The sequence below is a fragment of the Melospiza melodia genome, unplaced genomic scaffold, assembly GCF_035770615.1.
Source record: "Melospiza melodia melodia isolate bMelMel2 unplaced genomic scaffold, bMelMel2.pri scaffold_32, whole genome shotgun sequence".
Lineage (NCBI taxonomy): Eukaryota > Metazoa > Chordata > Aves > Passeriformes > Passerellidae > Melospiza > Melospiza melodia.
The window spans coordinates 9,612,924-9,626,500 of NW_026948638.1; the positions used below are offsets into that span (position 1 = coordinate 9,612,924).

At 50.7% G+C, this 13,577-nt stretch overlaps 1 protein-coding gene across 1 annotated transcript; it reads right to left on the bottom strand.

Moving 5' to 3' along the window:
* Positions 1-409: 409 nt before the first annotated feature.
* LOC134434137 (olfactory receptor 14C36-like) lies at positions 410-1,342 on the bottom strand. Its single transcript, XM_063182828.1, has one exon. The coding sequence runs from the start codon at positions 1,340-1,342 to the stop codon at positions 410-412; it is 933 nt and encodes a 310-aa protein (XP_063038898.1).
* Between the last annotated feature and the right edge of the window lie 12,235 nt (positions 1,343-13,577).

Genomic DNA, 13,577 nt, shown 5'->3' on the forward strand with positions numbered 1-13,577 from the left:
GGCCACGGCAGCAGCACTGGCAACACCAAGTCCTGCTGCTGCTGCTGGGCACAGCTGCTGGGCCAGCACTGATCTGCCCCCAGCTCTGCACACAGACATTGCTGCCGCAGTTCCACAGAAGGCAACAAAAGAGGCATCTCTGGTGAAAAATCTCTGATGAGAGGATGTCTGCTGGCAGGTTATTTAGTTCATCTGAAGCCACCAAGGGCACAGCTACTCATTGACATAGTCTGGGGCCACAGCAAATGTTGAAAGAAACAAAATGAAATATGGCACAAACAATTGCATTTTTGTGGACAATATTAAAAAAATGTTAAAGGAATGAAAAGAATTAACCAACCACCAATCCCAACAAGAACTATCAAAGTTGATTGTTATTACATGTAACTTGGAGAAACTGGCCAGCGGTTTAATGTTTCTGAAACCACCCAATTATCTGTGTCCAGACTGCAGCCTTGAGCTCCTGGTTCCTCAGGCTGTAGATGAGGGGGTTCAGGGCTGGAGGCACCACCGAGTACAGAACTGACAAGGCCAGATCCAGGGATGGCAAGGAAATGGAGGGGGGCTTCAGGTGAGCAAATGTTCCAGTGCTGACAAACAAGGAGACCACGGCCAGGTGAGGGAGGCAGGTGGAAAAGGCTTTGTGCCGTCCCTGCTCAGAGGGGATCCTCAGCACAGCCCTGAAGATCTGCATATAGGAGAAAACAATAAACACAAAACAACCTAATGATAAACTGCTAGTAACCACAAGAAGTCCAAGTTTCCTGAGATAGGATTTGGAGCAGGAGAGCTTGAGGATCTGGGGAATTTCACAGAAGAACTGGCCCAGGGCATTGCCGTGGCACAGGGGCAGGGAAAATGTGTTGGCTGTGTGCAGCAGAGCATTGAGAAAGGCACTGGCCCAGGCAGCTGCTGCCATGTGGGCACAAGCTCTGCTGCCCAGGAGGGTCCCGTAGTGCAGGGGTTTGCAGATGGACACATAGCGGTCGTAACACATGATGGTCAGGAGTGAAAACTCTGTTGCAAGAAAGAAGATTAGTAAAAATAGCTGTGCAGCACATCCTGTGTAGGAGATGTTCCTGGTGTCCCAGAGGGAATTGTGCATGGCTTTGGGGACAGTGGTGCAGATGGAGCCCAGGTCAGTGAGGGCCAGGTTGAGCAGGAAGAAGAACATGGGTGTGTGCAGGTGGTGGCCGCAGGCCACGGCGCTGATGATGAGGCCATTGCCCAGGATGACAGCCAGGGAGATGCCCAGCAAGAGGCAGAAGTGCAGGAGCTGCAGCTGCTGCGTGTCTGCCAATGCCAGCAGGAGGGAGTAGCTGATGGAGCTGCTGTTGGACATTTGTGCTGTCTTTACATGGTGATCTGTAAAAAAAGAAATGATGGGATATCTGGGCTTGGAGAGGACTTTAAATATCCCAGCACAGCTCGGGGGCACTTTCCCCCCACTACCTGCTAAGGGCTCTCCCTGCCAGCAGCTGCTTCCCTGTGCCCAGGGCTGGACCCTGCCAGTGCTGCCAGAGCCCAGCCCAGCCCTGGGGGCTCAGCTCTGCCCTGCAGACCCCTCCCAGCTCAGGCACTGCCCAGGGGATGCTCTGGCTCTGCAGGCTCTGATGGCAACGTCAGAGTAACGCCAAGGAGGCTGTAAAAATGACACTGATGCAGCCTCTAAGGGGTCCTGTGGTGATTGCTGTTGCTGCCTGCTTTATTCAGATCTGAGAGTATTTTTTAATTTTTCTCAACCTGAACTGAGAGATGAATATCTATGTGCAATTTCCAACCCAGAGCAGTGGATTAAAAAATCAGGAAATCCCCTTCTATGCAGCCCCTGCCTTCCTGTGCTCCCTGTATAATCTACTTGGAAATGTCCTGGAGTTAAATGTCATGCTGGAAGCAGTCCTGACCAATGCAGCATCCTCCCCACACAAGGAGAACACTTCCAAGCCTTACCAGCTGTCTCCTCCCACCCAGATCTTGTCCCCCAGTGCTGGGAGCAGCTGCCAGGGCTGGCTGAGAGCTGTCCCTGGCAGGCAGCAGAGTCCCTGCCCCAGCACAGCACCCTGGGATGCAGAACCCTTCTCTGCAGGACAGCCCTGGGCACCCCTGGCTGCTCTGCACAAGAGACAATCAGAGAATGTACTCACAGGGTCTGTAGGCTTTGGGATGTTCCAGCTTTAGGAGATGGCTCCAGGAGCTGCAGCTGCATTGTCCTGCAGCCAGAGGTTCCTGTGCCAAGGGCTGGCAGTGATTCTGCCCCAGGCACTTCTCAACCCCTTTCCAGCCCTGACTGATTGAAGCTCTCTGTGCCTCTGTGCTGTGCCCGGGGTGGCTGCAGGCAGAGCCCCAGCCCTGCTGGGCTGGCAGAAGAGCTGCTCATCAAGAGAAATGTGCTTTTGAAGCTCTTCTTGTTTACCAGGAGCTGCCTCTGTGCCAGCAGCCCAGCCCAGCTCAGCAGTACAGACACAGCACCAGGACTTTAATGAGCCTCTGGGGCTTTGTGCTCAGGCCCTGAACATCAGTCCCTGAGAGGGAGCTGAAGAAACCTCTCCAGAACTCCAAGTCAGAATCCAATTTCAAAGTTTCTTGGAATTTTAATGGGTCCCACTGAGGTACAAAACTGACAAAGTGTCCCCAGGCCCCAGGCAGAGCAGAGAACTGGAGGCAGTGATGGCAGGTGGGGACAAAGAGAAGCCAAGTCTTGGTGCCCTGGGGCACAGCAGGGTCCGTGCCACCAAGGTCTGGGAGGAGACGCCTTGTCCTGAGGCCCTGGGGCCTCCTGGCACAGCCCCAGCCAGGCTGGGCACTGTCAGCCCCTTGTCCTGCCCTCAGCATCCCCCCCTAGCCCACATCCCTGTGGCCTCAAGAATCTGCTGGAAGGAATCCCTTAGGAGCCTTGCTCAGGAATGGCCCTGGGGGCTCCTCAATGCTCCCAGGGACTGCAGGTTTTTCAAAGGACTTTGGGTTTTGCTTTGGCCTTGCAGTCTCTGAGAGCTTTGTGCAATCATGACCTCCAATTATCTGCTGTAATTAGTCCCTGGAGAGGCGTTGTCAGTAACAACATTCAGTGGGGGTCATTAATACTTCAAGGTACTTCAGTTATTTTATGGTACTTGGTCCACCCTCCTCCAAACACCTGATGCTTCTACACCCCACACTGACTTCATTGACATTCACCAGGGCCCGGATGAGAGCTATATCAAGTTCATAAAGCACCTTATGAAAGCCCTGGAAAAACAGGTAGATGATCAAAAGGTCCAGGATTATCTTATTAGAAAATTAGCTTTCTGTAATGCCAGTATTGACTGCAGAAAGGTTCTTCACAGCCTCCCCCTTGACACTGAGTCTACCATTGCTCAGATGGTTGATGCTTGCATTTGCCAAGCCCTCTCAGACCGTGACTCTAGCCTAGCCAAGGCCACCAGCCAGGGTGCAATTGAAATGCTGGTTGCAGCAAACGTGCTTCCCCACAATACAGAATGTAATAAAGGCAGTGGAAACTGTAATAACTGCAGGAAAACTGGGCATGTAGCAAAAGACTATAAATATGAGAATACTGTTCTGGTTTTTTATCCAGCCCTCAGTCCTACAGCCATTACCCAAACTGTTCCTGAAGCCAACAGCACTACCAGCCCTCAGGAAACTCCCAGCGGAGCATGAAATGACACCAAATATGAAGTTATTCTGTCCCACCCCTCAACTGGTGAGAGATGTCCTAGGTTAGAATATAAAGATCTATTCTATTCCCATCTTCAAGAGCTGTTGAAACAGGAGGGGCATTGTTTTATTCCTTATCTCCTGTTAATAGGCCCATCAATGCCTTTCTGCATGACTCAGAGATAACGCCCTCCAGGAGCCATTTCTGTTTAATGCACCCACCTCATGACTCATAGAATGATATCAGCCCATTGTGAGATGCTCCACCCAGGGGGGAAGAGCTAAGCATCCCCCCCTGGATATTATCTAGGGTTTGGGACAAAACAAGCTGCCTTTCCACCGGATTCCCCAGAGCAACAGCTGCCATTTCCACTGGGTCTTCAGAGGTAGGCTACACCCTACTACAACTGGACTGCTACCAACACCCTGACCAACAGAGTGACAGGTTATATTCTGACTTTATCAGTGTTTTTTCTTTTGTATTATTACATGATTTTTGATTTTTTTTTCCCTAATAAATTGTATTTCTGACATCGAGTCTCTCTCTCGTTTTGCTTTCAAACGAGAACAAATGGAAAAGCCTGAGTGGGTTTCCTGAAAAACAAACCCACCTCAGAAACCACCTGCTCAGTCCAGGCTGCCTGGAATGATGTCACCTTTCTACAAGGGACAGTATGAGCAGAAATGATCTCTGGGAGCAAAATTCTCTGAGTCTTGCAGTTGAATTCTCTGTCCCTGTCCTTTCCCTGGATCTCTGTTCAAATGAAGCTGCTGGTGCCATCCTCACCTTTTACCTCTCTCTTGAATGCAAACAGACGTTCCCAGGTGTATTAAGCACGATTTTTCAAAGTTGCTACAAAACTTTTGTGTTCCTCATGGAACGAAGGGGCCATTTTGGCACTGAGGAGGGGATGTGGAAGCAAGGAGTCAATTGTGACCCTGGGATGCCATGGAGCTAAGGGGCTATGGTGACACAGCAGGGCCACGTGGATCCAGTGGTCCATTCTGACACTGTAGATCCAAGGAGACAATGGAGACACCCCCAGAACCTCATGGAACCAAAGAGTCCATGGTGACCCAGCGGGGCTGCATGTAGCCAATGGTCCATGGTGGCACTGCCCATCCAAGGAGGCCATTGTGACACTGCGGAAGCTCATGGAGTGAGGGAGGCCATTGTGACACTGAAGAACTTCCTGGCACCAAATGTCCATGGTGACACAGGGCATCATGGGAACCAAGGAACAGCTGTTGGCAGTAGGGAAACTCATGGACCCAGGGGACCTTGTGGCACTGCAGAACCAACAGAGCTGCTGGACCTTGTCCCCTGGCCCTGCACAGTTCCTTGGGAGGCACGGCAGGAGCAGCACCCTGGGAGCCTCGGGAATGCTCCTCTGGGATCCATGGCACACACTCCCAGGGGTTGGAATTCCAGTTCCCAGCCAGGAAAAGATGTTCCTGGGGCATTGTCTCAGTTTGAATAGACAGGTGTCTGCCGAGGAAGGCAAGAGCCTCCCTTGAAATGGAAAATTAAACAACCTCCTTCCGAACTGTTATAATTTTGAAATTATGGGCCTCTAAGGCAACAGATATGGGAATAGGAATAAGAGTTATTTAGCAGGAAAATTAAAATGTAAACACAATAGTACAAAGAAAAAACACTGACAGATTCAGAAGACGACCTGACACCCTGTGGGTCACAGTGGCGGTAGCAGTCCCAATAAACCGTGGCTGCAGTCCTCCTGCAGTGGCAGGTGTGGTTTTGTAGAAGCAGGGATCCTGTAGAACAGTGGGGTTTTCCTCTGAAGATCCAGTGGTGGTGGTGTTTGGCCTGGTCTTCCTATGGGCATCCTCTGGAAAAGGCTGACTCTGGTCTTCCAGCCCTCTGATTATATCCAGGTAGGAATGCTTGGCTCCTCCCTCTGGGCGGAGCTTCTCACAATGGGATGATGGAATTTTATCAGTCATGCAGTGGCACTCAATGGCCCATTAACAGAAGATATCTCCTGGGAGGGAGGATGTGTTTTGGAAGAGATAAAGAAAACTGCCCAATTAACAGACGATAACTGCCCTATCAGATAGGAATAGAATACACGCCCCATGTCCAACTTAAGACAGCTGGGAAATGCTTTGCAGTATTCTGTGTCTGTGTGTCTGTGTCCATGTGTATTTTACACTCAAAGTCCCCCAAATTTCCAAGAGATTTACTCAGAAGTATTGGCTTGTCCCTGTATCCATCTGCACCTCCCTGTGTCACTCTGTCGCTGTCATCTCCAGCCATCTCTGAGCCCACTGGCGCCTCCCAGGTTTGCACTGAATCCCTCCCTGCTGCCCTCCAGCACCAGCAATGCCCATGGCAGGGAGCTCAGAGCAGGAGCACCCAGGCCAGGGCTAACGCCAGGATCAGGAGCACCTGGCAGAGGCAGGAGGAATCCCCCATTCCAGGGGGTGCAAGGGGGGCACCCATGTGCCCTCCCAGCCCCAGGGCTACAGACCAGGGAGGAGATGCCTCAACTGCCTCAGCTGAATTGCTTCCCTCAGCCCTTGGCCTGGGAAGTCTCTGGCTGGAGCACAATCTCTAGAGGAGAGTTCCCACAAGGAAGAGCATAGAAAGGAATTGTTTCTTCCCTTTCTCTCATCCCTGCTCCGTGTGCTGATTTTCTTGTCATCTCTTAGCAAAACCAACAAAAAAGCATCTGGAATGAGGTTTTTCCCAGGGTCAGTTCCTAAATACGGTCAAAAGAAGGTTTTCTGTCACAGAAACAGTAAGCAATGTGGGATTTGTTCAGACAGTTGAAAACATGACAATTTCTAAGCACTGGAAATCCAGAGACTATAAAAACAGAGTTTGCAGTTTTAATGGTCTCTCCCTCCTCCCACTGATTTGTCACATCCCAAAGGAGCAGATTATGGAAAGAAGACTCCAACAGGGGTGCTGGAGGCCTAATCCCAGAGACAGGAAGAAAGAGTTAAATTGGGAAAAGATCTCCAATTGTTTTCCTATCATAATGACCACAAATAGCTCCATAGTCCATGTGCAATATCCAGATGAAGAGGCACGTTCCTGATTTTTAATGCCAAATTGAAGTACTTTGGAACATCTTTCTGGATGAGAACAAACCACAGGCCAATAACTGACCCACTTTTTTTTAATGATTTCCCAAATCAGAAATCATTCAAAATCTACCAAGATGTCTTTCTCTGCAGGTGTCCCAGATTGCAAGGCAAGATGCATTCTATTTGCCATCTGTATGGCAGTTTTCCTTATCTCTTCCACAACCACGCCTCCCTCCTGGGGGGACATCTGCTGATAACAGGCTATTGAATGTCACTGCATGACTGATAAGAACTACAGCATCCCATTAGGAGATGCTCCACCCAGAGGGAAGAGCTAAGCATTCCTAGCTGCATAAAATATGGAGATTCTGGAATAGCAGCACAACTTCTCCACTGGATTTCCCAGAGGAATAGCAGCTGCCTCTTCTTCCACTGGATCCTCAGAGAAAGACTACACCCTTTTCTACAGGACCCCCTGCTCCAACAGAACCTGACACTCCAGGAGGACTGCAGCCACATTTCCAATTGGATTGCTACCAACACCCTGACCAACAGGGTGTCATATTGTGTTTTGACTCTGCCATAGTTTTTTCAGTTTACTGCATTTTTCATTTTATCCTTTTACTGTCTTCCCTATGAAAGAACTGTTATTTCCTGCTCCCATATTTTTTGCCTGAGAGCTCCCCTTACTTTAAAATTTATAGCAATTCCCAGGGGGAGAGTTCACATTCTCCATTTCATGGGAGGCTCCTGCCTTCCTTAGCAGGCACCTGTCTTTCCAAACCAAGACAGCAGGACAGAAGGCACTTTGATTCCTTTTGTCCCAGGTTTCTCCTGAGTTTACGACTTCAGATGAACTGGAATTGTCCCAACAGCACAAAAGCAGCCACAATGAGCAGGATCAAATCCTCAGGTCACGATTAAATGCACTCGATCCACACCTTCCACAGCCCAGCAGCAATTCCTGCCTGTGCCCCCAGCTCTGGCTCAGCCTGAGGGGCATCGCTCTGGTGTGTGCAGGGCCGGCTCCTGCAGGACACAGTGCTGGGAGCCGCTCTGTGTCCCACAGCTTCAGCATCTCAGGCACCGCTCCACAGCTGCGGGGCTGTGCCACCACTGTTCCATGGCTGGAGTTCCTGTGCCACCACTGTTCCATGGCTGGTGTTCATGTGCCACCACTGTTCTGCCTTTTCCATGCTCATTCCATTTCTGCTCAAAAGCTGTGCTGTGCTGCTTCAGCACGGTTCCTCAGCTCCTCCACCACTGCTCCACTGCTGCTCCAACACTGCTCCTCTCCCACTGTTCCACTGCTCCTTCTCTGCTCCTCACCTGCTCCCCTGTTGTTCCATGGCTGTTGCTTCTGTTCTAGTGCTTCTGCCACAGCTGCAGAGTCACAAAGAGGGGAACGTTTGGGCAGCAATCACTGTGGTGTCATGGAAACCGGGACAACGGGACTGCCACAGTTGTGGTTTCACAGAGAGGGGAATAATGGGGCTGCCAATGCTGTGGTGTCACAGAGAAGGGAATGTTGGATCTGCCACTGTGGTGCTGCCATAGAGAGTAGAACTTTGGCTGGCCACCCCTGCAGTGTCATAGAGAGGAGAACTTTGAGGCTTCCACTGCTGCGGTGCTACAGAGAAGGGGACATTGGGGCTGCCACAGCAGTGGTGTCACTGGGAGAATTTTGGGGCTGCCACCACTGTGGTATCACAGACAGGGGAAGGTTGGGGCAGCCACTGCTGTGGTGTCAGAGAGAGAGGGACATGGGGCTTTCACAGCTTCAGTGTCACAAGGAGGGGAAAGTTGGGGCATTCACTAGGTCTCCACCAAGGCTAACAGTGAAAGCAGGGTGCTGGGGGAGGCAGCAGGGAAAGCAGACGCTGTGCTGGGTGAGCGAGGGAAGAGGATGAGTGCAGAAGGCACAGGAGGCCACTAGGCAGAGCCGTGGAGCCTCCCCAGTGAGGGTGACCTGCCCAGGGAGTGCCCTGCTGCCCCCCAGGACTGTGCTGCCACCCTTGGCAGAGGTTTTTGCCCAGCAGGATGTCCCCTGGTCACCCGGGGCCATGTTGCTGCCCACGCGGGAGGGCGCTGTCAGCTGAGTGTGCCATCCCTGGGGTCAGTGGTGGAGGTGCCCCGAGCAGCCTGGCTGTGTTAGATGAGCACCCTGCAACATCTCCGTGCCCTGCCGTGGCTGCCAAGACTCCTGAAAGGACTGGCTGCTGTGCTGCTGTGCCCTCTGCTGCCCCTTGTTCTGCCCTGCTGGCAGAAACTGCTGCAACCGCCCAAGAACAGCGCAGGTTGTCAATGGAGCGCTCTGCTGCCGATCCAGAGGGTGGAGAGAGGTCATGCTGTAGACCCACATTGAACAGGCACTCTGCCACTCTTCTGTGCCCTGCTGCCACAGCTGGAACCCCAGAAGCAGCACTTGGTAGCAGCAGGGAGGTGCTTTTCCCCTGCAGCCGCTGCAAGGCACCCAGCTGCCACCACTGTGAGATGCCTTTTTCCTGCGGGACAGTGCCTGGCCATGGAGCGGGATTTGCTGCCCCTCCACCAGGCCTGCCATACCTGCTGAGATCTCAGAAGCAGTGCCCGGCCCCTGTGAGATTCCAGCTCCTCTGTGCCATGCTGCTGCCCCTGTAGCCATCTCTGCCTGTGGTGGAACCACCTCTCTGTGCTTTGCTGTGACTGAAAGCGCCCCTACAGCTGTGCCCAGCCACGGCGAGACAGTGCCGGGCCCCGGCGGGAGAGCGCCCTGGCACTGTAAGGGGGTGCCTGGCTCTGAAGGCATTCCTGGCTGCTATGGAGCTGCCCGTGCCTGTTGCCAAGCTATCCCTGGCTGTGAGACTCCCAGCTGCTGTGGAACACCTGGCTACCATCAAGCCATATCTGACGCTCCATGTCCTGCTGTCAACTGCTCTGAAAAGGCGTCGGCCGGGCGGTTCACATGGGGGAGGTCACCAGGGGGTCCCCAGGCGGGTGCCCCGCCTTGGCCAGCACCCAGCAGCCATCTTAGAACTGGTGCAAACCAGGGGAATCTGACTTAAGTTAAAACAAAGCATCACAAAGGCCTGAGGTGGGTGTTGATGCAATGTGATTTCTGCCCAGTGCTCTGAATGTCAAAGTGAAGAAATTCAATGAAGTGCAGGCAAGTCGCAGGAGCGACTATGACTCTCTTAAGGCCGTTTTTGAGAATATAGTTACAAACTGGGCATTGGTGCAGAGATTGCACCTCCTCGTGGTCCTGCTGGATACCCTGTGTAATGTAACCCAGTCGATCTCTGCCCCAGCACAGAGGCAGTGGAGATGGCCAGTTCAACGTCCTCCTGTTGAAATTTCATCCTCCTGAAACAAATTTAGAGTAAGAGTTGTGTGGCTTTTTTCCAAAAACCTGGCCCCAGAGTTTTAAAGTGGGCAAAAGATTGCTATGTGGTTGAGGGTCCACTACTGTTCTTATTCTATTGCTTCTAAAATTGTGGCAAATTTGCTATCCTGGTCTGTAAAATGGGGCTGCTGATACGCCTGTACCACATATCAGTTGGCACCCAAAACTCTAGGCATCACAGGGCAGACCTGGTGTCCCAGGGTCTTAAACCGGACACCTTGTCTCAATTTTGCAAGGTAAATCTGGTGTCTTTATTTTCTAAACACCAGCTAGACCTGTTGTCTAAAAACTGGCTAGACCTAGAGCCTCAAAATTTACCATCAGAATCCCCCATTTTGGCAGAACATGAATTGGCTTCTCTGGTAAACTTAGAGTTTTATAGATTGGACTTGTTCATGAATAACTTTGAATGTGTTCATTTTTCCACAAGCTGGGAGGGTTTGAGCAAGCTGCCTGAGGTGCATGAACAGCTTGCACCACGGCCAAGTGTGGGACTGAAGACCTGCCTTCCAAGGAACTGTGAATTGTTTGTGCTTGACAACGGGAAGGGAAACAGCAATTGTGAGATGGAGGGCACGCTAGAAACATCGTCTGCTGAGCTGGAGAATGACACCAAGCCGGCGACATCCCCAGCTCAGCCAGAGAACCACGGGGAACAGACACTGGAAGACATTCTTACTGTGACTGTTCCTGATAAAAAATCCACCTTGTCCTTGCTGTGGTACCTGAGTGAGCTGTGTGTTGGGCTTGATTGAACATCTGAGGGTAACCCATGGGAAAAGGAGGGTTTGTTTTCAGTGTGCTCAATGTGGAAAAGAGAAGAGTAATTATCATAGTATTGTTTGTCGCTTTCCTAAATGCAGGGGAACAGCAGAAATGGCTCCAGGCAGGGAGTGGATGTGTGAGGAATGCAGCATGGACTTCAAGATGAAAATTGGTCTGGGACAACAGAAAAGATTGGCACATTTATTGATTAGAAATCAGGAACGGGTTGCTGTTTCCCACCCAAAAGAGACTTCCAACCAAGGAGCCCACAAAAGATGCTGGACTAAAGAGGAGGAAGAACTACTGATAAGTTTGGAGGCTCAGTTTGAGGGGAACAAGAACATCAATAAACTCATTGCAGGACACACATCACAAGCAAAACAGCTAAACAAAACAAGGACAAAAGGAGATTGCTGCCCAAGAAACCAGCTGAGGATGTAGATAAAGAAACAGGGACGAGTCATCAAACCAGGAGAGCACATGAGGGCCTGAGAACAGACTTGGACAAAGATCTTGGGAGGGGTCAGATGCTTGGGAGAGCAGCTGCTGGAAGGAAAACAGATCCCAAGATGAGTCACCACCCTGATAAGGATAACAACAGCTGGGAAACAGCAACTGACAGAGGGAGGGGCAGCTGCAGACCCATTATCTCAGAACCCTCAGTGAATGGTATCAGCTGGGACAATTAACACCTTCCCACAGGCATTCAAGCACTTCCTAGATGGCCAGGAGATGCAATCAACAGTCAATCAATCAGTACACCAATGCTTCTGATGCTTTGAATCAATCAGCCAGATAAGAATAGCAACCAGAGATAAGGGAAAAATGGGACCCAGGAAAAAGGAACAATAGGACCTTTTCAAAAATGGATGAAAAGAAGAACAATTAAGAAAGGTAATTTTCTTTTTGTCCAGGGCCTGTTCCATCTAGATAGGGGAAAACTTGCTAAAATTATCCTGAATGACACAGTGTTTGTCTGTGTCACACTGAAATCATACCCATTGAACATTTTTCAGTTTTAAAAGCCATATGAGAACACTTGATAGCCTTGGGAACTTCCAAACTAATGGGAAAACCGACAATGGTGCTTTCAGAGAATAAATTACAGCAAAAGAAATTGAGAAAAATGGGCAGGAGATGAGCAAAAACTCAGCTCCCAGTTTGGGATAACTCTAAGAGACATCAAGAAGATGGACCCAGAGAACTCCTGGACCACGGAGATCTTCAGCTTATGGTTAAAATCAGGAAAAATCCCAGACATGGTGAGGAGTTGCAGGACTGTTTTGATTCCTAAGTCAACCAAACCAGAGCGCCTCAAGGACATTAACAATATGTAGTAAAGCTAAGGGGACTGCAATGCTACTAAATGCATATGTATAATAAAAAGCTTAACAAAATCATGTAGCAGACAGTGGTGAAGGGGCCTCCCTCCAGACGAGCACAAGGACAGAAAACCAACAACCACCTGGAAAGATGATGAAATTGCTGATTCCAGCTTATTGATATTTACTCATTTGTACTAACCAAGCACATCGAAAAATGCTTTGTAGGCTTCAAAACAGTATATATACTTTACTGAATTTGTAAGTACTGTGTGCCGTGAGTGGAGCAGTGACTCCCCGGTCCTCCAGCACTGCTTCCTTGCCTTCTTTCAAAACAAAGATATTGAAATAAAATTTGCATTGGCTATTGAAATTTTATGTATTAGTATGATCCTTGTCACATGCCAGCACTCCCAGTATGGTCCCAGAATAATCCCAGTTACTTTCAAGCAGTCCCAGGATGGTGCCAGTTGCCTCCAGCTAGATCAACCCAGTCAATCCCAGTATGATGCCATTTGCTCCCAGTGTGCTCCCAGTTGCTCCCAGTCACCCCCAGTCCAGGGATGATGTGCATGGTGTGTTCCCAGTCACTCTCAAAAACTCCCAGTGTTAATCCAGTCAGTCCCAGTATGATGCAGAGATGAGCCCACTGTGGTCCCATTTGCTGCCAGTATGAACCACTTGTGCCCCGCATGGTTCCACTTGTTCCCTTTCACCCTGACTTTTGTTCCAGTCTCTCCCAGTCTTTCCCAGTGTATCCCAGTTCCTTCCAGCATATTCCCAGTCCTTCACAGCATGATCCCACTTCATCCCAGTAGAAGCCCAGTTGCTTCCAATGATGCCCAGCATGCATTCAGTCACTCCCAGTTCTTCCCACTTGCTGCTGGCATGATCCTAGTGGCTCACAGCTGCTCCTGGTCACTCAGAGCATGATCCCACTTGCTCCCAATATATCCCATTTGCCTCCAACAGGGTCACAATTGCACCCGGCAGGCTCCTATGCAGTCCTGGTATGATCCCACTATGATCCCACTATGATCCCAGTCTCCTTAGTGTGATCACAGTCTCCCCTGGCATGGGTCCAGCTGCTCCCAGTATGATCCCAGAATGATGTCAGTACAAACCCAGTACAATTCCAGTCACTGCCTGTATGATCCCAGTATGATCCCAGTACAGCTCAGTCCCTCCCAGTGATGCCATTCCTGGGATCCCTCAGCCCTCTCTGTGTTCGCCCCTCCTGGATCTCCCAAGAGGAGCCCCAAGGGCTTGCAGTGCCCAGGCAGGGTCCCCAGCAAGGCCCAGTTTGAATGTTCAGCCCCCAGTTTGCCCAGTTTGCCTCTCCTTTGGCCTGGGCCGGGTTCCCCCCACCCACAGCGGCTGGGAGCAGCCGAGAGCCCCGC

What these genes read in the sequence shown, in the direction of transcription:
- LOC134434137 (XM_063182828.1), bottom strand. Translation starts at nt 1,342, where the DNA reads ATGTCCAACAGCAGCTCCATCAGCTACTCCCTCCTGCTGGCATTGGCA.